The 25914-nt window shown below is 37.1% G+C and overlaps 1 protein-coding gene across 1 annotated transcript in view; it reads right to left on the bottom strand.

The window, feature by feature from the left end:
* Positions 1-259: 259 nt before the first annotated feature.
* The window catches only part of PARP8 (poly(ADP-ribose) polymerase family member 8), a 178726-nt gene continuing 153071 nt past the window's right edge, over positions 260-25914 (bottom strand). The window contains exons 17-27 of the mRNA XM_067730652.1: positions 24890-25015; positions 23333-23398; positions 20403-20470; positions 18574-18622; positions 17344-17456; positions 17034-17106; positions 15352-15421; positions 12703-12776; positions 11513-11582; positions 10561-10645; positions 260-636 (exon numbers count right to left, since the gene is read on the bottom strand). Of these exons, the coding sequence (XP_067586753.1) occupies positions 534-636; positions 10561-10645; positions 11513-11582; positions 12703-12776; positions 15352-15421; positions 17034-17106; positions 17344-17456; positions 18574-18622; positions 20403-20470; positions 23333-23398; positions 24890-25015 (897 nt within the window). The 3' untranslated portion in view covers positions 260-533. The remainder of the gene's footprint in view (positions 637-10560; positions 10646-11512; positions 11583-12702; positions 12777-15351; positions 15422-17033; positions 17107-17343; positions 17457-18573; positions 18623-20402; positions 20471-23332; positions 23399-24889; positions 25016-25914) is intronic.

The raw sequence follows: 25914 nt of genomic DNA, 5'->3' as shown, positions 1-25914 counted from the left end.
ACTGTATCTAAGACCTAATTGCTTTTGTATATGGAAAAGTAACAGATTAGGAAACATCCCTCCCCCAAACATTCGAATGTTCATACCGCTAATTATATAGCACATCAGAATGTGCAAACATTACACTTATTGCAAAGTATCTTATAGATTTAGACGCCATTATAAAATGCTTTCAGTTCTATTTTTGTACCCTAAGATGTCGGTATATAATACCAAATTTCCAATTAAAGAGTTTAATATAAAAATATCAGCACAAAACTGTTTTTTCAATCTGTTTATTGTGTGAGGAACCCAAACTTCAGTTTAAGTGCTGTTGTAATTTTATTACTAGATTCCATAACCCTACAATTGATAAATTTTATACCATTTTAGGTATTTAATGAGAAACTTAGAAATACTAAGAAAAAAATCAGTATTCAAAGGGTTAATTTTGTTTATAATAACAATAAATTATTTTATCATCTTCTTCAGTTCAAAATCCAGCTTTGAACCCGAGGAAGGCTTTCAAATCATGTTAATTAAATGGTGGTCCTTTAACCAGTAGCAGTTTGATTACCAATTACTCGAAGGATCTCTTTGTGAATGCCTCCTTCTTGTGTGTTAATATTTGTGTCTCCCACTTGGCCATCTTCGTAGCTAAAACACAAGACACAGAAACATAAAACATTCGAAAAGAAGAAACATTCAAAAACATCCCCAAAGCATTTAAGACGCTTAGAAATGCTGTCTGGTACCTAAAGTAAAGCCCAAGGGAATCAAGAGCCAGAGACAGGTGCTTCTCAGTTGTGTTTAATAATGTGCTCACATTACTGAACATGTGATTATTCTACGTCATGCCCTGATTTGACCCTTCCTTTTTAATTTTAACTTTTTAACCTCACATAAAGCATTGCCTGAGATGCGGGAAGCACCCCAGTGTCTTTGGCTCTGCAAACCTTTTTCACAGCAGTTGTTATAAGAAGCCTGCTGAGAAAGAAGATACTGACTTCAGTTTTATGTTCCTTGGGTTCTGAATTTCTTAACTCCACTCCTACTTCAATCATTTATTTTCTGATCAGTGACACTCTCAGAAAAATCACTTCACTTTCCACCATTGCTCCTTTGCCATTCCTGCCTTCTAATTATTATTCTGTTGTAATCAGTGCTGCATTTTTTTTTTATCACTGGTTGCTCTATTTAGTCCGACTACAACAATATTCTTATTTATGCTGGTACTACATACAAGAATGCCAGTCTGCTAAGTTTAGCTAAGCAATAGAAGTGAAAATATAACTTTAAAGGACGGCAATTACTAAGTCCTTTAGAAAGAAGTAATTACATTTTAGATGATAATTCATTTCCTCAAATAAACTTACTTGGGCAATAAGAATTTCCCAAGAATGAATTTTTAAACTTCCATGATAATATTCAGCGTAGAATAGATGATGAATTAATTTTACTTCATAAAAATGACTTCAAGACAGAAGCTTTAGAGAAGTGGTAATTACTTCAAAATAGATAACCAGGGGTGTAAGCATAGTGTCTCAAAGATTAATGTGTGCCACTGTCTTTTCCTCACCATGCTTAAATTCTCCTGAAATAGCACAGTACAGAAAAATGAAATAGATGACACATAACAATGAGAACTTAGGTCCTTACATAATCAACTACTTAAAAACCTAGTGATGGTTGCATCTATATCGAGTTTAAACTCCTAAGAAGTGGCCCAAGTTTGCCTACTTGGTTAATTTTTACCGTGCAAATACACACACACATACGTATACATAAGGCACCCAATGGTGAGACATTATTGTAAAAAAAAGAATGGGATATGTGGTGCAAAGCCCAGTTGTAATTATTTTCTCAGGAGTTCAAACAATAAGTGCTCTGTTACAAACTAGAGAATGTGTAAAGTGAAACGCTTTAGACCTAGATCTAATCGGGTGTTTGGTAGCAAACTGCGTAAAGATATATTTTATTGGGCAAGTAAAATATGTTACCTGGTTTTTGTATAAATCCAGGCTACTCACTGGACCAAGGGTAAGCTAAGCCATCCATAATTCTGAGCCAAGGCTGGGGAAGCAACCTGGCTTGCAGGCTTGGCCCACATGAGATAATGGTGTTTTATCAAACCAACTGGCCTAGCTCCTCTAGGTTACAGATTATGGAAAACAAAAGAGACTGACGAAAAGAGAATGAACCAGACACAAAGGAAACCATAGTGCTTTGAGAGAAGCGGGAAGAGTGGCAGGTCTTAGAACTGCTTTGGTTCTTGATGGCTTCCCAACTTCTGATACCAGTCTACCATGTATCTCCATCCTAAGTTTCCTAATAGGTGTTTATATAAGATATTTTCAGCTTAATAGATACCAGCCTACATATTACCATCTCTGTTCTTTTCAACTTAAAGTTGATCTTGATTAAGGTTTGCCTGTAATACATTAAAACTTCTCATTTTTTCCTCAACCCACTGCAATCATTCTTCAGATCCTACTACTCTATTGAAAAGTACTGACAATGGTTGCCCATGGCCTCCTAGCTGATAAATTCAGGAGACTGTATCTGCTATGTCTGCAGCATGTGATACAGCTGACTGCTCTTTTTCTTAAAGCTATATCATCTCTTCCCTCCCTAGTTGGCCCTTTGATTATTAATTCTCAGTCTCTTTCATTGCATTCTCTCCCCTGGCCTCCCATTTCAATGCTGGTTTTATCCACAATTCCCTCCTCAGTGTTCCCTCTTTTTATGATATGCAAACTCACTTTACTTTAGTCTGTCCCATTGTTGTAACTATCACCCACATGCTGATTCCTAAAACTGTATCTCCAGTCTTTACATCTTTCCCTAACTATAAATTTCCTACAGAAATCACAGAGGTGGTATATTCAAAGTTGAACTTAACTTCTTAATACAAAACTGACCCCTTTCTACTCTGTCAATATCTCAGTTTGAACTACCATCATCTACCCACCCCACCAACAAGAAAACTTCAGTCATTCTTGGTTATTCCACGTGCCCAAATCCAATACATCATCAAGTTATGTTGCTTCCATTTCCCTAGTTATTCCCACTTGCATCTTCTCTCCATCTAATACCATCACCTTCGTTTAGGCATTCATTATCATTCATCTAAACGGGTGATTTTCAAGTGGCAGGTTGCGTACAGTTAGCAGGCTTTGAAATTAGGTTGTCCAGGCTAGCATTTTCCAATGAAATTAGAATAAAGTAGGACAGAGAGTACTGACTGCACCACACAAAGTAAGATTGTTCTTTCCCAAGTCACAATGTCAAATTCATTTCTTTCTGTAGTGAGAAACGCTGACCTAGACTATTGTAATGACATTATAACTGATCTTTCTATCTCTACACTTATCCCCCCATCCCTCCTATAAGACTATTCTCTGCCCTGCTAGAGTGATGCAAATGGCCTTCGCTTCACTTGCAGAACAAGATCCAATGTCACTGGCATGGCACACCTGGGTCCTTCATAATCCAAACCTAAACTTCTTCTCTAGTCATGACCCATCACTCCTCCCTCACTCTATTTCCCAGTCAAACAGAAGGGTTTGCTATATCCAAGTATTACACATTCATTGACACATAAAAAGCGTTTGAAATTAATGGAGAGGAGATGAGACTCACATTCTTTAAATAAACTATAATAATTTATAGAAAGAACACAGGAGGAGGAGAGAATAGAGAGCAAGAGTGAGAGAATGAGATTGAAAGTATTAAGAAAAATGCTGATTTTTCCATTGTCTATGAAGCCCATAAGGAAACACAACAGCTGTGGGCTGAAGGATAAAATCAGTCAAAGGCATTCAGGTGTCTTAAATTATGAAGTATATATAATAATAAAGGTAAAACCAACTACCATTTGAATTGGTCAACCAGCAGGGCTTAGATAAATGAATTACTAGTGGCATTAAGACATTTATTACAATATAGCATACAGATTATTTTGCATCTATTTATTAGTACTGCAGACAAACACTAAGTTGTTAATATAACACTGAAGTTCACTTACGTCCAGGCAGCAACAAAATTAAAAAAAAGAAAGAAATACAGCAAGAATGATATCAACAGGGAAATGATACACTTGACTGGGGTTTTCTACAGAAGGAAAAATGAAACCATCTAAAAGAAGACAAAAATTACTTATGTTCCTAGGAGTATAAAAAGATAACTGAAATTTTAATAAATAATAAACCAATTTGCTTTAAAAGCTATGAGACAATAGATGGAATCTGGCTATCTGGAACTCTCTTGGGTATGTTAGGAAATTTCATGGACAAAAACTTAAATGTATTGACAACCTTTATTTTCAAACTGATTATAGCAGCTCTGTGACAGTTTTAAGATTGGTTCACATACATTTGTTTTCTTTTCTTTTCTTTTTTTTTTTTTTTTGCGGTACGCGGGCCTCTCACTGTTGTGGCCTCTCCCGTTGCGGAGCACAGGCTCCGGACGCACAGGCTCAGCGGCCATGGCTCACGGGCCCAGCCGCTCCGCGGCATGTGGGATCTTCCCGGACCGGGGCACGAACCCGTGTCCCCTGCATCGGCAGGCGGACTCTCAACCACAGCGCCACGAGGGAAGCCCTACACTTGTTTTCTGACTCCCTAAATCTGGAAGCCAGAAATGATAGCACTGTTTTTCATTAGTCACAGAGAGGAGAAATTCAATGTGAACTGAATGATATCCAGCACTTCTCCAAAGTTCTTGTAAGAAATCTGATGCTGTAGTGTACTGTCTGCTTCAGAGCCCGTGTATAAATCTGTCTATTAAGTTAGAACATTCAGTCTTTTGTCATTGCTTTCATTCAATATGTATTACGTGTTTCTGCACGAGATGTAAGATTCCCAAACACGGACAGAATTTGCATTTTACTAGGGGAGATAACAGAGTTATGCAAATAACTGGAGGACAAGGCAGCCTGGGTGATACAAAGAAAGGGCAAGCAGAACAGACAGTAAAGACAGATCCTGTCTGAGTGGGACACCGGGAGAGGCCCCACGGAAAAGACCATACAGTTAAGTCTGGAAAGATTGGCTAAAGGCTGAGCTGGTGAGAAAGCCAACCATTCCTACTGACCGAGCAAAGGCACATTAGCGGGGAAAAGAATTCCAAGTTTTTTTCAAGAAACAGCTTGGATGATAATTTTATTCAATCAGTGGTTTGTATGGGTAACTGAAGTCAAGTCAGATGGGCACTATATTGCAGAATGCCATGTTTTTATTTGTTAATAACTATCAGCCTGTATGAGCAAGGAATAATCAAACTCTCCTTCTGGAAAAATAATGTGGTATAAATTGTATGATCTTATTAACCACAGCTAACTCTAAGTGGGAATATCATGGGTGATTGTCTCTCTTTTTGCTTACCTTTGATTTCAGTTTCTGTACATTGAACAGGCATCACTGGTGTAAGGATGGCAATGTTTAAAAAATCTGGCATTTTAAAAAACAGATTAGGAGCAATGAAGAAAGCAGAAGCATGGAAAATAACTAGTAACCTTTTGGTGTACTCTAGGGGAGAGAACGATACACACTGAAACAAAGGTGTTTATAGAAGAAAACTGTGAAAAGATGGAATTGGGAACTGATGACTAGTGAGCATGGAAAAAGGAATTGAAAACTACAGCAATAATGGGTTCCACTTTGTACATAATGATTTTAAGGTATTAGTGGACTTTGGGGGACAAAATATCCAGCAAGCAGTTCTAAAATGGGCATTTCATTCATTCCTACGTACCTGCCAAGCGCTGTGCTAGGTACGCGAACACAAATGAGCTGTATAGTCCCTGACCTCAAGAGGTATACAGAGTTAATGGAGAAGACGATACATAGAAAAGAACAATCCAGTAATAAACACAAGCCCAGGGTATTACACAGTAACAAAAGGGAGCAGCACAAAGGCATCAAGGTAAGTTTCTGGGAGGAGGGAAGACATACATTAAGATTTAAAAGAGGAGTGGGAATTAGATAAACAATATGAGGGAAGAAAATGGAAGAGAGAATCCAAGATTAATGGAGAAAGGAAAGAGCAAAAGCATGGAGTGTGGAAATCCCAGCATACAGTTCAGGTTGTGCAGCATAACATCCTGGGGTGAGAAACAGCGGGCAATGAAAAATGGTGGGCCATGCAGCTGGAGATTGGATCTCCTCCACCTTCAACGCAGTGGTATTGAAGGAAGAACAAAGCACCAAGGAATCAGTTGGTTCCCTTTGTAAAGGAGACTGGACTTCATCTTATAAGTAGTAAGCAGCTATCAAAGACTTTTAAGCAGGGGAGTGATGTGGCAGTTTCAATCTTGGAAAGAGATCTGGGTTAGAGACAGAGAAATTGGATTCATTATAGACTTGGGATAAAGCAAAGCTCCCAGATCATATCAGCTTGATGTCACACAATTTATGTCACTGAGCCATGACTGAATGTCCTATCTTTTAACTTCATAAATAAGCTGTCTCCTTGCTATGTTCCCATTCAAACACTGTGTACCTTTTGCAAAATCATGATGCAAAGTATCTCTTATTTCATGTAACAGCCATGATACAATTATTTTATAAATTTTTCCTGTAGCTACCTTTTTAGATATATTTCAAACTTTGACCTAAAATTAAAACAATACATATTCCAAAATATTTTCCTTTTTGCCGCCTTCTGTTCATTCATTAAAAATTTGCTGACAAGCAGCTGTACATCAGGTACCATGCAAGGTGATGCAGGGCATGCAGGACAGTAAAAACACAAGAGTAGGAGTCTGCCTTTTAAGAGTTCACAGTCTTGTGGAAGAGTCAGATACAATGAATAAACTGAATTTTAAATTGAAGTTCTGCACTGAGTTGTAGGAATACCAGGAAGAGAGATTAATTTTGATTAGGAGCTTCATAGAAGAGGTGTTATTTGAGCTAGACCTTCAAAGATAGAATAGACTTTAGATAGGAATTCCTGCAATTTATTTAGCACCGACATCTGCTTGACGCAAGAACTGAAAATACCCTGCATCACTTTTCTGCAGATAGTCTTGTTTTATTTGGTCCTTCTTGCTCCTAAATTTCTGAACTTCTTGAAATATTTTGAGAAATAGATACCTTAAATCGTAATAGAGAAACTATGGAAACGATTCATTTGCAGATCTGCCTGCTCTAAATCAGAGAACCACTAAAGCATCAAACATGTAGGTTGTAACACCAGATAATAAGCAAGATACAAAAACCTGGCGGTTCTTAACCTTTCCTTGGTCCCAGACAGTTGAGGGAGAAGACACACTCCTATCTCTACGAGTTTACACTATGGCAGTGGTGGGGGGCAGTGTAACATGGGGTGCCCATGGCACTAGATACACCTAATCTGTTAACCTGCCAAATCATCAATTACCTTCTCTTGGATTTTATTATTTATTCCTATTTCTGGAAAACACCAATAATAAGTTTTCCTCTCTAGCTTTAAAATCCCCATTTCATAACATTTTTGTTGTATATGACTGGAGCACCATACGTCTCTGTGGTTTTCACACCCCCTGAGAAACTTCCGGCCCTTTTTAAAATAGCTGCCTTATTTCTACATATTGACCTTAATGTCTTTATACACGTGTCTCAAGGTCAGTAACAAAATCAAGCTCTAGCAACAATTCCTAGACCCTCAGAACCGTCTGGAATCTGTTCTTAACATCTGAATTATTACCTTTTGCCTGAAGCACTTATCTTTGATTAAGTTTATTCATTTTTGGAGTCTTCCAACAAATTTTTTTCAAACTTCTTACTCTCTTATTTTTTCCTAACAGATATCTTCCTTTAAATTTTACTTTTAATTTTTTCTGATACCCTGTTCTAAAGTTTCCCCCATTTTTCTCTCATTCTCTGTTATTGTTTACTTATTGGGAAGAATGTGATTAGGATAGTAGATGACTGTTTTATTTATTTATTTAATTTTATACATTTTATTATCTCCACTCTGGAAGTCAGATTAGCATAGAATTTATATAATTTTTAATATTTTCAGTTAGTAACAGATAAAAAGGAGGCCTCACCAATTTATATCCTAGTCATCAGGCAAAGCATCTAACTTTAGAGATCACATAATGTGTTAAAAAAAAGAAAGGATGAAATTAAGAATAGAAATTGAGTTTCTGTCTGATTATGGTATATTTGATAACTCACTTCTTTCTCCTCAATTTATTCTTTTCCTAGATAGTGCCATTCACCAGGCAGGCACATCACTAGCAGAACTCTGTGATTATATCTTTTATAAAGAAGGAAAACTGATGGTTGTAATTAGAATGTACATTAGTGAATGGATTCTCCTTTTCATGTGTTTTGAATCTCATCAATTTTCCTTAATTAGTTCCTTCTCTCCTGAGGGAGCAGGAAAAAAGAATGAAGTCTCATTTGTGTTTATAAAAGAATGAAAATCATTACCTTAATAGAATTTTTTCCTTTGCATTATTTGGAAAGTATCTGAGTGTACTGAAGGCTTTTTCTTCTCTTTTCTTCAGATGGTCTTTCCTCGCTTTTTTCTTATGAAATATAGAAATCCTTCTCTCCAGTTAACATACACACACCCACACATATACCTCCACTGATTTAGTTTACATATAATTTATGTAAAACTGCCAAGAGGTAACATGAGAAATGTTTACTGCCTACTTCCATGTCTAATGTTATTTAGCTCAACAACTATGAATTTTAGCAAGATGCTAAAAGGAGCAGATTAACTGATTAACGACAAGCTAAGGAAAGGCCTCTGGAGTTACTTTTCCATGAAAATCTCCAGCTCACACAATGAAATAACTTTGTGATTGGAGGTGTCTTTTGGAAGGCCAACCTTCTAACAATGGATAAGAGTCAAGATGAGCAAGAAAGAAGAAGGGAAAAAATATTCAATGAGTGCCTTTCAGTGGAGACCTGCACTGTGCTATACCTTAATCTGAATCATAACCTTAAAAAGCAGACAGCTATCCTGGGAGTCTCCAGAGCCATGGCTGTACACTTCTCAACCTTGCCTTCTGCCCCAGGAGGGTGACTCCTATGGACCTGGTCAATATGCTCCCTTGCCCTCTAGTTTCTGGTAGAGTTTGGCCAATGGGGAGGGCGAGGTCAAGGTTTTGCTTGGTTCCAGCCCCACAAGGTCACCTTGGGCTGCCTAGTCCCTGAACTGAAGGCCATGACTCCTGTCAAAGCTGACGAACTAGAAATGGCTCTCCTACCAGGTTCTGATAACTGCTTCTTATTCTTATCTTTTTGGACCTGAGGATGTAAAATAGCTCTGGTGCTACTAGCTCCAGGTTACTGTCCTAGACCTATGATTTCCCTATAATCACACTTTTGTAAGTGATCTAACTGTGAATGATAGAAATTATCTCGTTCCTTAAGGGCCAGTGGTTTCCTGTTGGGATTCTAACTGATACCGGTATATTGTTCTACTGTAATCTATTGATGATGTTATATTGCGTCTACTGAGGAAGCTTAGAGAGGTTATGCAGCTTGGCCAATGTCACCTCACTAATAACTGGTGAGCCTAGACACAAACTGTCTGATCAAAAGCAGCAGGGTTCTTTTTACTATACTCATTGCTGTCTTGCCACTAAGAATGAAATCTATAGGTATGTATATGTCTCATACTATGTAATCTATATATTAATATGTAACATAAACACAAAAGATAGATAAATACATAATATATAAATCTGGATCATAAGAAAATCACACTTTTCAGACCAACCAAAAGAAAACCAGGCAGTTCATAAAATTTTCATTGTGGACCGTCAGTCAATAAGCTAACAGATCAAATGCTGCAGATGTAGCATGCTCCAGCTATGCTATATATTGAAGTAATCATGATACAGTCATTTTGACATGGCTTATAAAACAAGTCAGTGCATTTTTCCAGCTTCTTTTTAGAAAGTTACATAAACGTACAAAACAGATATACTCAACTCTTCCTTGAGGTCCTTTCTGTGACAGGACCGTGGATGAGGAAGGCTCAGGCATGGGAAAAAGTTGAGAGTTAAGCAAGGTGGGTAAAAATCAGACAGATCCACTGCACTCATTTACTTTGGGAAGAAAAATACCACTCTTGTATTTTGATGCAGCTCTTACGCTATAGCTGTGTCAAAAAACCCACATTAACATGCCCGGCATTGCCAGCCTATATCATATGGAATGCAGATCAACTTTTTATAGGAAGAAGGCTTTCTCATTATTGTTTTCCTCATTCCCAGGTCTAATATTTTTTTAAATCTATAGATAATATATGTGTATATTTATGTGTGTGTATATATCTATCTAGATACATATAAGATCTGTACGTATGTATATATACACTTATATACACATGTATACATACATACACACAGATAGTGGTTAAAGAGACCATGTTTTTCTTCAATTCTTCTAAGTTAATAGCATTTCAACACCCCCGTTTTTCACAGCTTAGTAAAATAAAACAAAAACATTGAGTTGATGAGAAAATACGTGTCTGCTATATTTTGGCAGCTAAAGTGACCTAAGAATAATGTAGTCATTACTACCTCACTTATGGAGAAGACAGTAACATAGGATTTTAAGTTTTTACACTTACACAAAAAAGAACCGTGTGCAGACATGATCAGTATTTGGGACGACCCATATCTCTCCATGTTTGTGCAGGTCAGGTGAGGTGATCACTGTAAATGGAAGAGAAAATTAAAGAACTATTTATTCTAAGTTACTGTATCCCTTCTCTTAGAAATCTAAAAGCAAAAATGCATGCACAAATTAACATATGGAAAATGTTTCTTTCACCTTATTAAGCTATCAAGAAATGTAAATAAAAACAGTGACATGCCAAGTAACAATTTTATGTCTGGAACACGATTAGCATAACAATAGGAAAGAAATCACTTTTGTGTTATGGTGGCAAATAGGTCCTGACTTGGGAACTATGTAGAAAGCAACTTAGCCTCCTCTATAACCATCAAACGTTGAAAAACTTGAAAGACAGTAAACAGTGGCTACCAAAACTCCCAACACAAGAATAAAAAAAAATGAACTTTTAGCCAAAGTCAGATTTTAAAGCAAGAACAAAGGAAAGTATATGATCTTGCAAATCGCCTGTCAATTTTCTGTCCTAAGTTCAGAATCGAAGAATAATTTCAGTGTAGGAATGAGAAAGGCCTACTGGGTTATCTACTCAGCACTTGGTTCATCTTTCAGATTTTTTATGGTATTATACATTCAGAAACCAACATAAAGAGGAAGGGGTATATTAACAAAAGAGAAAAGCAATACTTGATCAGAAAGAGATAATTACCATTCTGAAATATCTGCCAAGAATAAAATATAGCACTAGTTGAATTCTTGCCAATTCTGCTTTTTGGTTTTAACCTTTATGATCTCTGTTGTAAGTATTTTCCATTTGTGCCCTTAGAGATGGTCATAAGGAATAAAGCTTTCACTAGTCCATTGTGAGCATTCTGTAAACACACTTAAACTTTTAAATACAGATAAGAGAGAGAATTAACGCTATGAGAATTGTAAAACTTTCAACTTACCTTCACATAAGGCTATGCATTTTAAGTTACGGCTTTGCAGGAACTGGGATTGCTGTCCTTTTTTCTGTGACTAAAGTCCAAAAGAATTTAAAAATTAGAGTAAAAATGGGTCATTCAAGTGAAAAAAAAGAATCATCATTAAAAAGTAATAGTCACTAAGATAGTTCCAGAGGTTTAAAAAAGGTCTATCTCGACCAGCAGCAAAATCCTTGAATTCTCTCTTAATGTCAATCTATATTTGTTATATCACTTAATTTCTGTACATAATCATAATTTACTCTCAAAAATAAGCAAATTAAAAAATACTAAATTAAAGTTCAATAGCCTCACAACATAGAATTAGAACTCAAATTTATTTTTACCAGAAGCCTAGCATCTCTATTTAGAGGGAAACAAAATTAAAGTTGCATAATCTTTTCAAACATTAAAATGAATTATTCTAGATCATCTAACTACCCAAAACAAACACATATTTATAGCATCATTAAGCCACAGAGGTTTCAGAAACATTTCATGTAGAAAATCTGGGGGTTTGTTTTTGTTTTCAGACACTAGACTAGCTATACTCTTTTAAAAATAATCTAAAGTCACATTATTCATCAGATGGATTTTAATTTGTCCAGAATGCTTGTTTTCTCTGAAACAACAAGGGATCTGTGTTTGCCCTTCTCTGTGCCTGGAGTGTTCTTTCTCCCAGAGAGCCATATGGCTCGTGCACCCACCATCTATAGGTCTTTACTCAAATAGAACCTTCTCAGAGCATGCTTTCCTGATCACCCCATTTAAAATTCATTCGAGTTCCATCTTGCATCCCACAGCATTCAACATCCCTTTCCCCTGATTTTTCTCTGTAAGATTTACCACCATCTAGCATTCTTTCTGTCTAAATATATATTTAGTTTATTTATATCCACTCAGTAGAACACAGGCACCAAGAGGATTTGTCTATCGCTGATGATCACTGTAGCCCAGTATCTTGGAGATGTCCAGCACTCTTGTAGAAGCTCAATACATACTTATTGAATATTTATCGAATAAAGGCATTTTAGGGTGAGTTTCATTCCTGCAGGAGTAACGACCACTTAAAATAATTCTGCAGATTTAAAAAGCCTGAGTATTTATCGAAGTCCTGCCAGCTAAGGGAGCTAGAGTTCACTCATCAGAGGCAGTCACCCGATTAGCCACACCACCTGTGATGCGTTGCTGTTTTTACTGCTTGAAGCTGGCTCATCCTTGGCTGACACCTTCTGCTTCTTGTTCATCCCTAAAAACATCAGCAAAATAATAATTTAGGGACAAAGCCGTATGATGCAGCTCAAAATACAATCCATCTACACTGCAAAGTTCCACTTTAGGCAAAGGTTTGACAGCATCAGGCCACAGACCATCACAAAGGGCTCCTGAAGGAGCAGCTGCTGTGCCCTGAGCAAGCAGGGTGGAAAGTTGGTGGGTTCTGGAAATCCTGGTCAAGTTACAAAGTAGAAAATACACTTTGTTTTTCTTTGCATTGAAAAGAAGGCTAGGACCTTCCCTTGCATAAAATTGATATAATCAGAAAATTCTTAAAACTTGATTTTAAAAGGCATTTAGGACCTAAATTTTATTCCTACCATCTAGTGACTAGAAGAAGATAAGGGGTGGAAAATATAAACAATTTCAGAAAAATATATTTATACTGCAACTTAACTTCATGCTCAATTCCTGTAGAATTTACTATTCCTCCTAATAAAGGAAAACTATTTAAGTCCTTTTGTCTATGATACTCACAAGTCTTACCTTAACCTGTTAATGCCATGGCTTTTTATTGTGAAATATTTCAGACAAAACAGAATTAAAATTCCTGTCTGTTTTAGAATAGGTAGATTTGTAGCTATAGTGTATTTAAAAATGCTCATCTACTATCCTGAAGTTGAGAAGCCTATTTGTTTGCTGCTGTTTCAATAAAAGGCTTAATGAAAATGGGGCAAAGCCTATGGACCAAACTGCAAATGGTGTGGATGCAGGCACTTCCCAAGGCAGACATTCCCGCAAAGAGGCAGAAGTGGGTGTGGTCAAGCTGAGGAACAGGCGAAGCTATTAGTGCAGAAAGACGGTTCTGCTCTCTAACTCCTAGACCTGAAGCCCTCCAAACCAAGTATGAAGCTACTTCAACGTACTGTAGAGGTTCTTCCTTTTCTTTTTCAGATCAAGGACACTGAAAGAATTGGATGAAAGCTATCTACCCTCTTTCCAGACAAACATTCACACAGACCAATTTCACATTCATCTGAATCCCTCAAAAACCTTTCCATGAACCCATCTAAGGAGTCAGTACACCCGTATAAGAAGAAGAAAATCACAGGACTCAACGATGTGTTGTGTTGTCCTTATCTATGCTGAGATTGTATTTATTTATTAAAAATGGTTTGATATTACTTTTTTACTGTGTTCTGTTTTAAAAAGATTTAGAGTCTGATTTAAGCTGATTCTGATCATCTTTCCCACTGAACTACGTGATTTTATTTCCTATACTATCTTACTCTTCTGATATTTATTTTCCGAGTTTTATTTTGGCATATTGTATTTTCAGAGATCACTGCAACAATATCTCTCAACAGTATGTCTTTCTACAATGCGACTGTGCCACTCTTTCATCAGGAGATGGAGTCTAATTCCCCAGCCCCTGGATGTGGACGGGCTTGTGACTGCTTTGACCAATACTGTACATGGGAAGTGGCGCCACGTGAGTTTTGAGGCTGGGTCAGAAGAGGCATACAGAGCCCACCTGGTCCTCTTAGGACATGTGCTCTGGGAAAGGTCGAGGTGGAACACTGAGAAACCACTTGCTGTGGCTGAAAGAGTGTGAACTTGGGCAAAAGAATCAGACAGGTAAGCCTGCTCAATGTTCTCTTAGTTATTAGATCTCTCTAAGTCTCCTTTTCTATAATATATGGATCTTAAGACTTACCATCCAGGCACCATGTGAACAACATCTCCTGAAGTTGTTTAATGGAATCATGTAACCCCACACAACACAAGCATATAAGCAAAACCAACTATCTATGCAGGTATACGAATATAAAAGCCTTTACGTCTAAAGGGGAACTCACCAAACCCTGAGGTTGTTAGGAGGAAAATGTTTCATTTGTTATTTTATACAATTCTGTGTAGTTTCGATTTCTTTACAATGGGCATAATTATTTTATATTTAAACAGAATAAGTTTCTGTTCTGAGAAAAAAAAAAAATCACACAGATCATTGTGAAATATTCCAAAAATTTTTAAAGTACAAAGAAAAAATCACCCTGAATTTTACTACCTCAGGATTACGAACGCTAACAATTTGGTAATCGTTCTTTCCATATTTTGAATTTATGAGGCTCCTCCTCGGCACATGGTTTCAGTTTATTCCAATACATTTTTCTCAAACAATCTCACTAAAATATTAACAAGAAGTTGTCCATAAGTAGGATGGTTCTGAGGGTGTTTTTCTAATCCTAAGTTCTCCATACTGCTTAAAACGTCTTTAATATAATGTGTAAACATTTTTCAGTGCTCTACATAATATTTTGTACATGCTATATTTTCAATGTTCACTGTAGACGGAATAAATGTAGAAACTATTGAAACAAAATTAAAATTAATTTTGAAACTGACAAAACATATGCTCCATCTTGTATGCTAGGGGAAGTATTATAAATTCATCTTGACACGTGAGCTTTGTTTTTACTTCTGACATTTATCAAATGAATTTAATACAAATACATCAAATAAGCTTCATTCACTCGATAAAAAATTGTGCCTAGAATATACAACAACAAAAACAATATATTTGAGGTTGAAATGAAATACAAGCTTACCTGAGTAACCAAATGATATGCTTGACATTGGACTAAGATAGATTCCACTTCCATACATTGCACCGTGGAGCTAGAATGAGAGGAGGTGGGAAAGGAAACAGTCAGTTTATGGTTTCAAATGTTAATATTTCACAAAAGAAGACCATTGGTCTTATGCTGGAACATTAGCTCTTAATAAAATGATAAGCTCTGATTTCAAGGTCTAATTTGAAAAGAGTACTAATATTCTTGTTCTTAAAATTCAGAGTGCATTGATATATGGAAAATGACAGCCAGAAAAAATCCTTAGTAAAGAGTTTCCACCCAGCTGATGACAAAGAGTCACTTAGTATCAAGTACTGGAGTAGGCTTTTTGTTTTTTTAATTAATTTATTTATTTTTGGCTGCATTGGGTCTTCGTTGCTGTGCGCGGCTTTCTCTAGTTGTGGCGAGCAGGGGCTACTCCTCGTTGCAGTGCGCGGGCTTCTCATTGCGGTGGCTTCTCTTGTTGCGGAGCATGGGCGCTAGGCATGCGGGCTCAGTAGTTGTGGCGCATGGGCTCTAGAGTGCGGGCTCAGTAGTTGTGGCTCACAGGCTTGGTTGCTCTGCAGCATGTGGGATCTTTCCTGGACCAGTGATGGAACCTGTCTCCTGCATTGGCAGGCGTTTTCTTAACCACTGTGCCACCAGGGAAGCCCTGGAGTAGGCTTTTATGTTAATGACTCTAAAATACTGAAAGTAAACGTGGCTGAAACACATGTGACAGAAGGTTGATCAGGACTCATCTGCTAGTATATCAACAAAATATCTTAGATTTTCATTATACGGCACTGTCATCCCATTCCTTACTTCCTCTAAATTTTTCAAGTTACGGAGAGTTTCATTAACTGAAACTCTTCGACCAGTCTACTACTCAGAACAATTAAAATTGTCTCTTATTATCTCCATGCTCTAGGGCCCTCATACCGTATTTAGTATGCACCAAGTATTAATTCAATAAATACGTATTTATGGACATTTATATTTATGAACATTTATATTTATATTAAATGTGTATTTATGAACATTTATATTTAGTTGTGTCATCCCAATTGTCATCAGAATATATGATCTTGCACAGGTGACTGGGTTGAGGATTTCATCTCCTGACCTCCTTACATCATCAGATGAAAATCAGCTGAATGAGAGTGAGGTGGGATGCTGGAGATGAAGGGCGTAAATAAAGATGAAGACCACACCCACAGTATCCTGCCCATGTGGTGCCCTGCAGGCTGAAAAGCAGGTAGCCGATGGCTCTTTGGTGTCCAATCTCCATTTTGCTTATTCTTAGCCCTACCTTTTCTTCTGTTAAAGTATTCACACTGAGGTTGTGCTCAAAATACTTGAGTTGGAGTAGCAGAGAGAATTTGTGTAAGGTTTTACCTCTTTTGTGATAATTTTTTTCTATTAAGTTTAAAGTGGTTTCACTATTTTCTCATAGGGGAAATCAGTTTTCTTTTTCTTTTCATCCCTATGTTGTGTATAGATCAATTCTGCTTGACTTATTTTGTGAAAATTACGTATGCCTATTAGAAAAATCCACGTAATTTTTTAAAGCATACACGCATCCCCTTTTGCAAGTGAAAACACCACCAGGACGGACTGCTTACTGAACTCCAATACTGAAGAATAATGAGTCTTGTTAAAGCATGCAGAAAATTTACCTGCAGTCGTGTATTAGAAGCAACAACCAGACCATTTCTCAGGATGGAGTGCCAGTTTTCAATGTGCGAGCCACTAAAACACAGGGGAGGGGAAGGAAAAAGCAAAATGAAAAATCAACGACCTTTTTATGGGGGTCTCAATATAACAAGTCATGGTGCCTTCTCAGAGTTCTGGGTTTCCTAATCAAGTATCGTGTAGTGAACTGTCCAGTGCTAACAGCCAACTACTAAAAGAAGATGACTTCCTCCCTACACATTTCTGGAAGACTAAGTGGGTGACACACACCCCTAAACATTAAGCCATACTCACTGAAATGCAAAGGTGCTTCCGAAGAGTTTTTTAGCAGCTCTAAAATTGGATTCTTTGGCTGGTGGACTGCTGAGAAGAAGGAATTGATGGGGAGTGTGCATGAACTTCAGTTGCTGCCATTTAAAATAAGGATGCAGGAAAACATGTCAAATTTACATACAATCAGGCTGATGACAATTTCAAACTTTACTGGTTTAAGAATTATCTAGTTTCAAACCATAATAATTTAGATTAATAGGGCATTCATTTGACAAAAACCCTGCATAAATGATAAATCGCATGGAATTGCTGATTTGAAGGATAATTCTTTAGGCTAATGGAAAAGGAACAGGAGACAGACAATCCAAAGTCATTTATATTTAGCTTTGGAATATGCTATGTAATCACATTCAAGCAGATCTGCCTTCCTAATTACATTTCTTTTTGAGACTTTTATTATTGAATTCCCTAAGTATCCACCAGCTATTCAACTGGGGAAATATCTGAATTTGCTAAGCAGAAAAGTTAGTTCAAGATTTTAAAACTGCAAAAATTATCATCATCATGCTTTATTTACATATATTTGTAAAATTAGAAATTGCCTACATTCAAATTATAGTTTCCCACTTTGCTCATGGAAAAAATTGAAACAAAGTCTTTTGAATCAGTCGCTTAACAAAATTTTCTAACTGCTGCCCTTTCACCTAAGAATATATGTACTTATACAGGAATCCAATATATAGGAATCTCATAGTTTAGAGATTCATAGATGGGTGAGCTGAGATTTTAGATACTGCTCCTAGGTGACGATCAGAACTGAAATCAGAGTCCATTAGCTTTTTCTTTATTTTGTAAGCATATTAGGCCGATAAGTAAGCTATCTGGAGGCAATATCTTCTCCAATATAGAAAAGTAAAGCTGTGCTAACATTAAATGACAATGATAAAAAAGCACATCACCTTCTTCTGGTCAATCTCTAGATAATGTCCTCTCTATCACATGTGGAATAACTAAATGATTTCACATTGACTCATTTACTTAAAAGTTCAGGGCAGCAGCCTGAAACTGAATTTGATATCTTGGAGAAACTTAGAGCTGGGGCGCATGTGGTCATTTCTAACTGAAGAATTAGGCTTGGCCTGAGTTAACTTCAATTTCCTGGAGAGGCTGCCTAAAAATCACAGGGGTCAGTTCTCCCAACTAGTAAGTAGCCCTCGCATTTCTGTATGTATATGTGAAAAAACAACTTACCCTGTTAACTGGCAGTTTCACAATATGTGACCTATTACTTGAAATAACCCTGAAATTAATTAAAATAAGGCATCAGTCACAAATATATGCCACATATATTTAAAGTGTTTTTCCCCTCAGTTGGCAAGTGATTAAAACTTATTTTTGCTGTGACATAAACTAAATTGAGTAACAATTTTACTTAATTACATCATTTTGCTTTGCTTCCTGAAACAATTTAAAGAGCTGATATAATAAACAAGATACTTAAACCTGAAAACACAGACGTAGCTCTTTAAAACTTAAGAGATATAATTTTTAATAACCACAACCTTAGATGTCAGCAAAGTGAACATGAATATGCTTTCAAATAATGGTAATCTAAATACAAAATTTAGAAGTTGATTCATACATCTGCTTCTCCCTACACTGTCTAACTAAGAATGAGTTTTTATGAAGATATTTTTCCTTTCTTTAAATATTTGAGGATATTTGTGCTGATACAATGGTTTATATACAAACTGTTGTTCACCATATGTAGACAATGAAGTTGAAAAAAAATCAAAACCTCAGGTATCTGAAAGGACTAATTGTTTTATGCTTTGCAGTATAGAAAATAATAACTAAAAAAATTGTAAAACATGTTGGTAAATTTTCTCCTCCTTGAAGGAAGAGTGACTAACAAGCTGAAGGAAATGATCACAAATAATTAAAAGTGAACCATCAGGCTAACTTCAGGGAAAAAAAGAAAGAGATTAGATATTTGAAATTTTTACCTTCATTTTGAATATGACTTAATATGAGAATTTTAAAAGTTAAAATAAAAACTATGTGTTATTTTACTCAATTCGTCAGAATTTTAAAGATAGATTATAAAAGATACAAAGAAGAAAGACTTCTAAAACCTAACTCTTGTCATGGTTTTACTAGACTATATTAAATGTGTTTTGTAAGGTTCTGCCTAAGTGAAAGTTAAGTATTTAAGAGTCGTGAGGTGGCCTCTTCCTCCTTTGCCCATCTTTACATATTTTTTAAAAAACTTCCTGGCTGTAGCATGGAACAAGTACTCATTCAGACCAATTTCTTATAATCTTTACATTTGTATTACTGCCTGATAATCATGGTAAATTCCATAGAGTTGTCAGTGATTTCAAAGAGACGCACCTAAAACCCCCATAGGTACGGTGAGTAGGTGAGTAGATACTACTGTTTTCTTTTTGCAGATGAGAAACCAGAGGGTAAATTATTTGAAGTAAGTGTTGTAGAGCAAGGGGAGCTCTCAACCCACCCCTCAACTATAGCCTAACCCCTCTTTTCTAGGGTTAGCCTGGACTAATGCTGTGTGCCTTACCCGACTTTCTCTGAAACAGTGCCTCATCTGCAGTCATCAAACACAGAGTTTATCAAATTTACACTATCTTTGTTAAGGGAGTAAATTATGCAAAACACACATTATAGAGAGATTTTCAGTAAGTGTTTGAAACAGTTTTATCACACAGAAAATTAGATGAAAATTAGCTTTATCACACTAGAAAATTAAATGAGCCAAAATGGCTTCACCATGTAATCTAACCAATCAAAATTTTTAAAATGATAGATAACAAACTGCTGTCGACTGCATCGTATATCCCTGCAGTGCATATGACAGCACTTTCTTCCCCTTGTGATGTCCAAATTTTAATTAAAGTGAGAGTCCTTAAGGACTCTTGGACTGTAAAATCCCCAGGCCTCATAGGCTTGTAGAACTGGAGCATTGCAGGTCTTGCAACATAGGCTTTTTTTTTTTTTTCCTTAAAGCAGGCAGTAGGAAGTGATGCTGTTTTCATTAAGAGGAAAACTAAATTTTATACCATTGCAGTAAGGGATGAGCAAGGGGGTCTTGTTTATCCATCTGCTTCTTGATTTCCAGATACGGTGCCTGAAAAAAAAGTCATTATACGTTTTGATTTTTCTTAAAAATTCCTTTTTTTATTTTCTCTTTTTCTTTTTTTGCAAAAGCAAAATCAGATTGAACAGGTATGCCTTATCCAGTTAAACGTGAAGACCTGTGGTTGTGACATGATAATGGCAGCCATTACCCTAGTTGCTTCTCCCCAAGATGATATGAACTCTGACCTTCCATGCAGGACAAAGGACTTGCCGGAACGTTTTGATAAGAGGCTCAATGGAATTTTAGCCTGGCTTCCATGCACTAGGCTGGAAGTCCCTGGACCACTGCTGAGTCTTTGCTCAAGAAAACCCAATGTTGCTAAAACACAAAAGGTACCAACCCATACAGTTAACCTTTCAGTAATTCTCTTATCCCCCCTGAAATTTCCATTTCCCCAGAGCCCCCCCTATTTTCACTTCTCTGTAGCCCCTTTTTGTTCCCTCTCTGTTTTCACTTTAAAAATCTCGGTCACCTTGCCTTACTCGGAGGTGATCTCAGCTCACACCGCAAGTTTCTCTCCCCTACTGCAGTACTTGAATAAATCTGTCTTGTCACCTTTATCAAGCATCTGGTTTCTCTTTGACATTTTTTAACATTTAACTAACATTAAAGCGAAACTTGTAATAGCTACTACTCATGCTCATATCTGAGGGTACTGACTTCGGGTAGATCTTTACATGAGAAAATTGGACAAAATTTACATAAGACGATGACCCCTTCTTTTAAAAGTATTCACCCAGACAATTAACAATTAACAATTAACAAATATTTAAAAGGAATTCACCCAATTAACATTTTCCTAGAAAGAAAGGCAATCTGTCTGTGACAATTTAGGCCAGTATAATGTTATATTTATTTGGAGAGGTTTAAAGAATTTGACAGGATAAAACCTGACGGCATCCCTATGAAGTGTACACTGAGGGAGAAGCCAACATTACTATTTACCATCTTGGCAATGAAGAAACTGAGGCATCAAGCAATTAAGCAACTTGCTCAAGGTGGCAGGCCACGTCACTGATGAGCAAATTATACCACATGGGCCTCCAACTTCCCAAGCTGACACGCAATCATCTCCATCGCCTCCTATTAAAATAGCTTACACATGACCCAGAATAAAGGAAGCAATTCTTGGCACAGAGCTGATCCCAGAGTCAGGGTTTGTAGCTATTTTTAGATGCAAGAATGCTCTGGATCTACGGTATAGTATAAATATCCTATACCAAAGTCTTTGGTGACCAAAAATGTTTAATTGTATGTAAGGTACTGCAATAGGTTCTTTTTCCCCCCTAAGTGGAAATGCATTTATTGTTTTCTTTTCCTTATACAAATAATAAATGTTTGCTTGAAAAGGAATTCTGATAATGTAGAAAGGGCATAGAAAAACAGGTGGAAAGAATGACGGCTTTTAAGCAAATAATATAACTTGTGAATTAAAGGATCTCTTGTTTACCACTGTCTGACACATACCATTTGTTGAATGGATGAATGAGTATTTGACTTTATAAATAAATAACTATCAAAAGAACCAAGAATCAAATTTGGGAATGTGAAAATGTACTTTGGGCTTCCCTGGTGGTGCAGTGGTTAAGAATCTGCCTGCCAATGCAGGAAACATGGGTTCGAGCCCTGGTCCGGGAAGACCCCACATGCCGTGGAGCAACTAAGCCCGTGTGCCACAACTACTGAGCCTGTGCTCTAGAGCCCGTGAGCCACAACTACTGAGGCTGCGAGTCACAACTACTGAAGCCCGTGCACCTAGAGCCCGTGCTCCACAACAAGAGAAGCCACCACAATGAGAAGCTTGTGTACCGCAACCAAGAGTAGCCCCCGCTCGCCACAACTAGAGAAAAGCCCGCACACAGCGATGAAGACCCAATGCAGCCAAAAAATAAATAAATAAAATAAATAAATTTTAAGAAAGAATAAATCTTTTTAAAAAATGTACTTTGCATGCACATCTGCAAATGGAGTAGATGGGGTAGTGGGGGTGGGGGAGTGGCACAGAAGCTTTGTGGGCCCCAAGACTGGAGAAATCACTGTTCCCTCCCTCCCCAGAGAAAGGCAATGACTCAGAGTAATACTTACCATAAACTTGCAAAGGCCTCTAGAGGCAGTGCAAGCCTTGAAACCACCATATGCAAACTCAACCCATAATGTGTGGTATTGTCAATTAGATTGTTAATTTCTACTTATAATGATGAGCTTCAAACCTTTCTCCAAGTGTTTGGCAGTAGAAAGGCCTCAATAATTCAATAAGATGTGCTTTTCCAAGTGCTGGACTCCTGCCCAGGGATATATTGGACTTTCATAATAAACCCTGATCCTTGCTCATCAAACTCTTCCACCAAAACCTCCCTAATGGTCAAAAATATAAACTCATGCTCTCAAGGAGTCTGGTGTCTTCCAAAGTTCTTTTGAGATTCTGTGTTACATCTAAACTATTTACGTGTAATTTACATTTGACAGAATATTAGTTTTGATTTCAACATTAAAATGTTTTGAAAGTACTACCATTAATTAAAATTGGCAGTCGAGGAAGATGGTACCAGATTTAACTTTTACCTTAAGATATTCCAACAAATTCTTGTCTGAGTTTGAGAGCCGAGCATTCAGATTATGATTATGCAATTACCCTCCAAAGTCACAGTGGTAGCATGCCAAAACACTGACGTAATTTAATTAAAACATCCTAGTACAAAACAATTTTCATTTTTTTATGATTTTAATTATACTCTCATATAATAGAAAAGTCTACATTTCAACACATGGCCAGTACTCTCAGATATTTTAAAAATATAATTTCACTCAAGCAAAACTGAACTGTACAAGACCACAAGATGATAAACTTACTTGTGTCATTTCTCTAATAGAAGTTATGCTGTCCAATGCTTTCATTACTCGATCATAGTTCTTCTTCTGTTTGAATGGGGGAAAAATAGTATTCACCATAAGCCTTTGCAAGTCTGCACGTTACTTGAGAGACATATTATTTCTGTACCTGAATTTTCCATCAGGGTCAATTTGAAAGCAATGACTGTGTTGTGTACACAAAAGGGAAGACTTTGGGCTTCCCTGGTGGCGCAGTGGTTGAGAGTCCGCCTGCCGATGCAGGGGACATGGGTTCGTGCCCCGGTCCGGGAAGATCCCACATGCCGCGGAGCGGCTGGGGCCGTGAGCCATGGCCGCTGAGCCTGCGCGTCCGGAGCCTGTGCTCCGCAACAGGAGAGGCCACAGCAGTGAGAGGCCCACGTACCACAAAAAAAAAAAAAAAAAAAAAAAAGGGAAGACTTTAATAAGATGGCTCAAGGACATAGGATTTATAACTGAGTCAGAGGGAAGAAAAAAGAAAATAATGCCAGTTTTAGTGTAAATACATAAAATGATGTTCAGCTTACAGGGGAAAAGCTATAAATACACAAAAGATATTAGGCTCCTGATTCTTGTTGTCACCACTAAAAAATTAAGCCATGATGAATAAAGTAAGCACAGAATCCTTCTAAAACACAAAAATCCACTTTAAATCTTACAGTTTCATTTTGCTTTTAGTTCCTTTTGATTGGAAGATTGTTACCAAACAAGTATGATTAATAAGTGTGTAAATGACACCATACACTCAACTGATAATTCATTTTAAAGCACACTGAAAATATGTGCACTGTCCCCACTTATGAAGGAGGGAAAGTGTTTCCAAGAGAATTTTATATAGTCCTTGTTTCCATAAAATGATTTCAAGAGGAATAGTAATAGAAACTAAGGCAATCTGGGCTCTCATGTAATTTGAAAATCATGTTATTTCAGAAGAATTCTGCCAAACTTCCCTGAATATTTATAAAACTGTTTTCTCAAGAAATGTCAGTTGATCAACAATATGAAATAAACTTTCACTAACCTTCAGATAACTGGGGAGGGAGAGAGGGGAGGGCAAGAGAGGATGAAATAAAAGTACAAAAGAAAAGGAAAAATCTGTCCCTTAACCCATGATCCTTAAAATTAAAATGAGATTACATAAGTTAGAATCTCAAAAAATATATGCTGAAATTAAAATCATCATATTGACCATTATAAACCAATTTATTATAGTTATTTACCTACCTTCCATGCAGATGGGATGTGTAAAGATCAGAATTTGAGGGGATTAAATGGGTCTAGTTTCATGAAGGCAAAGTTAGGAAAATGATTTTAAAGGAGAAAAGGAGAGGAGAAGTAACAGGATACATGAAAGACAAGGTGGAAGTAAATCAAATTTGTGGAAAAAGAATCATATTTGCTAAATGGATACAGAGTTCGTGACAGATCATGGATACGATGAGACAGTAATTTAGCTAAGAAAGAAGAAAGCTAATGAGACCCAAATCTCAGTTATCGTTAAAGGAAACTTGTGATTGACGTGCTAGGACGACTACTTACCCTCGGGTTGAAGGCCAGCATCTGAGGATTGTTAGGATCTACCACAGAAGGATATGGCTCGAAAATGACAACTTTTCTAGGAGATTCCAATGCGGACCTACACATGGATACTAGTAGATCTACCACCTTGAAATACATACATAAGATAGTTACTACCCTTCAGGTTTCATCAAATGCTTTGCCATTGTTTCTCCCTCTCATGGTAGTTAATTAGGAAAGATTCAGGATGGCTAGCAATCTCTGAAATCTGTAATTTGGGACTTTAGATCAAATTTGACCAAACCTGACTATTAATTTAAAGTAACTAATATTTAATATGTGTAACATATTACTTTAATATGTGTTATTTAAAGTGACACATATTAAAGTGACTAATACGTGTTGCTTCCAACTACTCACGTCTTCATATCTGTCTTTAACATGTCTTTGTCATTAACACATACTACATGCTAACATTGTTGTAGGTTCTGTGGAAGGACAATGAACAAGGCAGGTCCTTGAAAAGGTCTCGTGAAATTTTCCTTTCAATGGAGAAGATGTGCTGAAAAATCAGTTAAATATATGCTTAAAGACATACAGTGTCTGGCAGTGTTAAATGCTATAAAAATAAAGCTGGCATTAGAGACTTAAGCCGTAGGGGGGACGATTTTAGCGTGGTCAGGAAATGTGGTGACATTTCAACAGAGACCTGAGCGAAGTGGGAGACGGAGACGTGACTAACTGGGGAGAAACCATTCCGGGGGAAGGAAACTGCAGAAAATGAATCTGACATGCCCCAAGGACAGTAAATCTCCTGACACCATCTTACTTCTTCCTACTCTCCTCTGACAAAGGCTATTAATGTCCTCTGATTTGTTAAATAAGATGGCTTTATGCCTATGCGCGTCTATGACTCCTTCGCACAATTCACTAAGAGGCAAGGCGACACAGCAGTCAAGAGCGTGGCTCCCCTCCCTAGTTCCCAAAAACAACACGCTCTAGCAACTGAATCAAGAAAGCCGATATGGTCTAAACGGACAGAGCTC

This window comes from Pseudorca crassidens, chromosome 3 (genome assembly GCF_039906515.1).
Source record: "Pseudorca crassidens isolate mPseCra1 chromosome 3, mPseCra1.hap1, whole genome shotgun sequence".
NCBI lineage: Eukaryota > Metazoa > Chordata > Mammalia > Artiodactyla > Delphinidae > Pseudorca > Pseudorca crassidens.
This window is presented reverse-complemented; position numbering and strand designations above follow the sequence as displayed.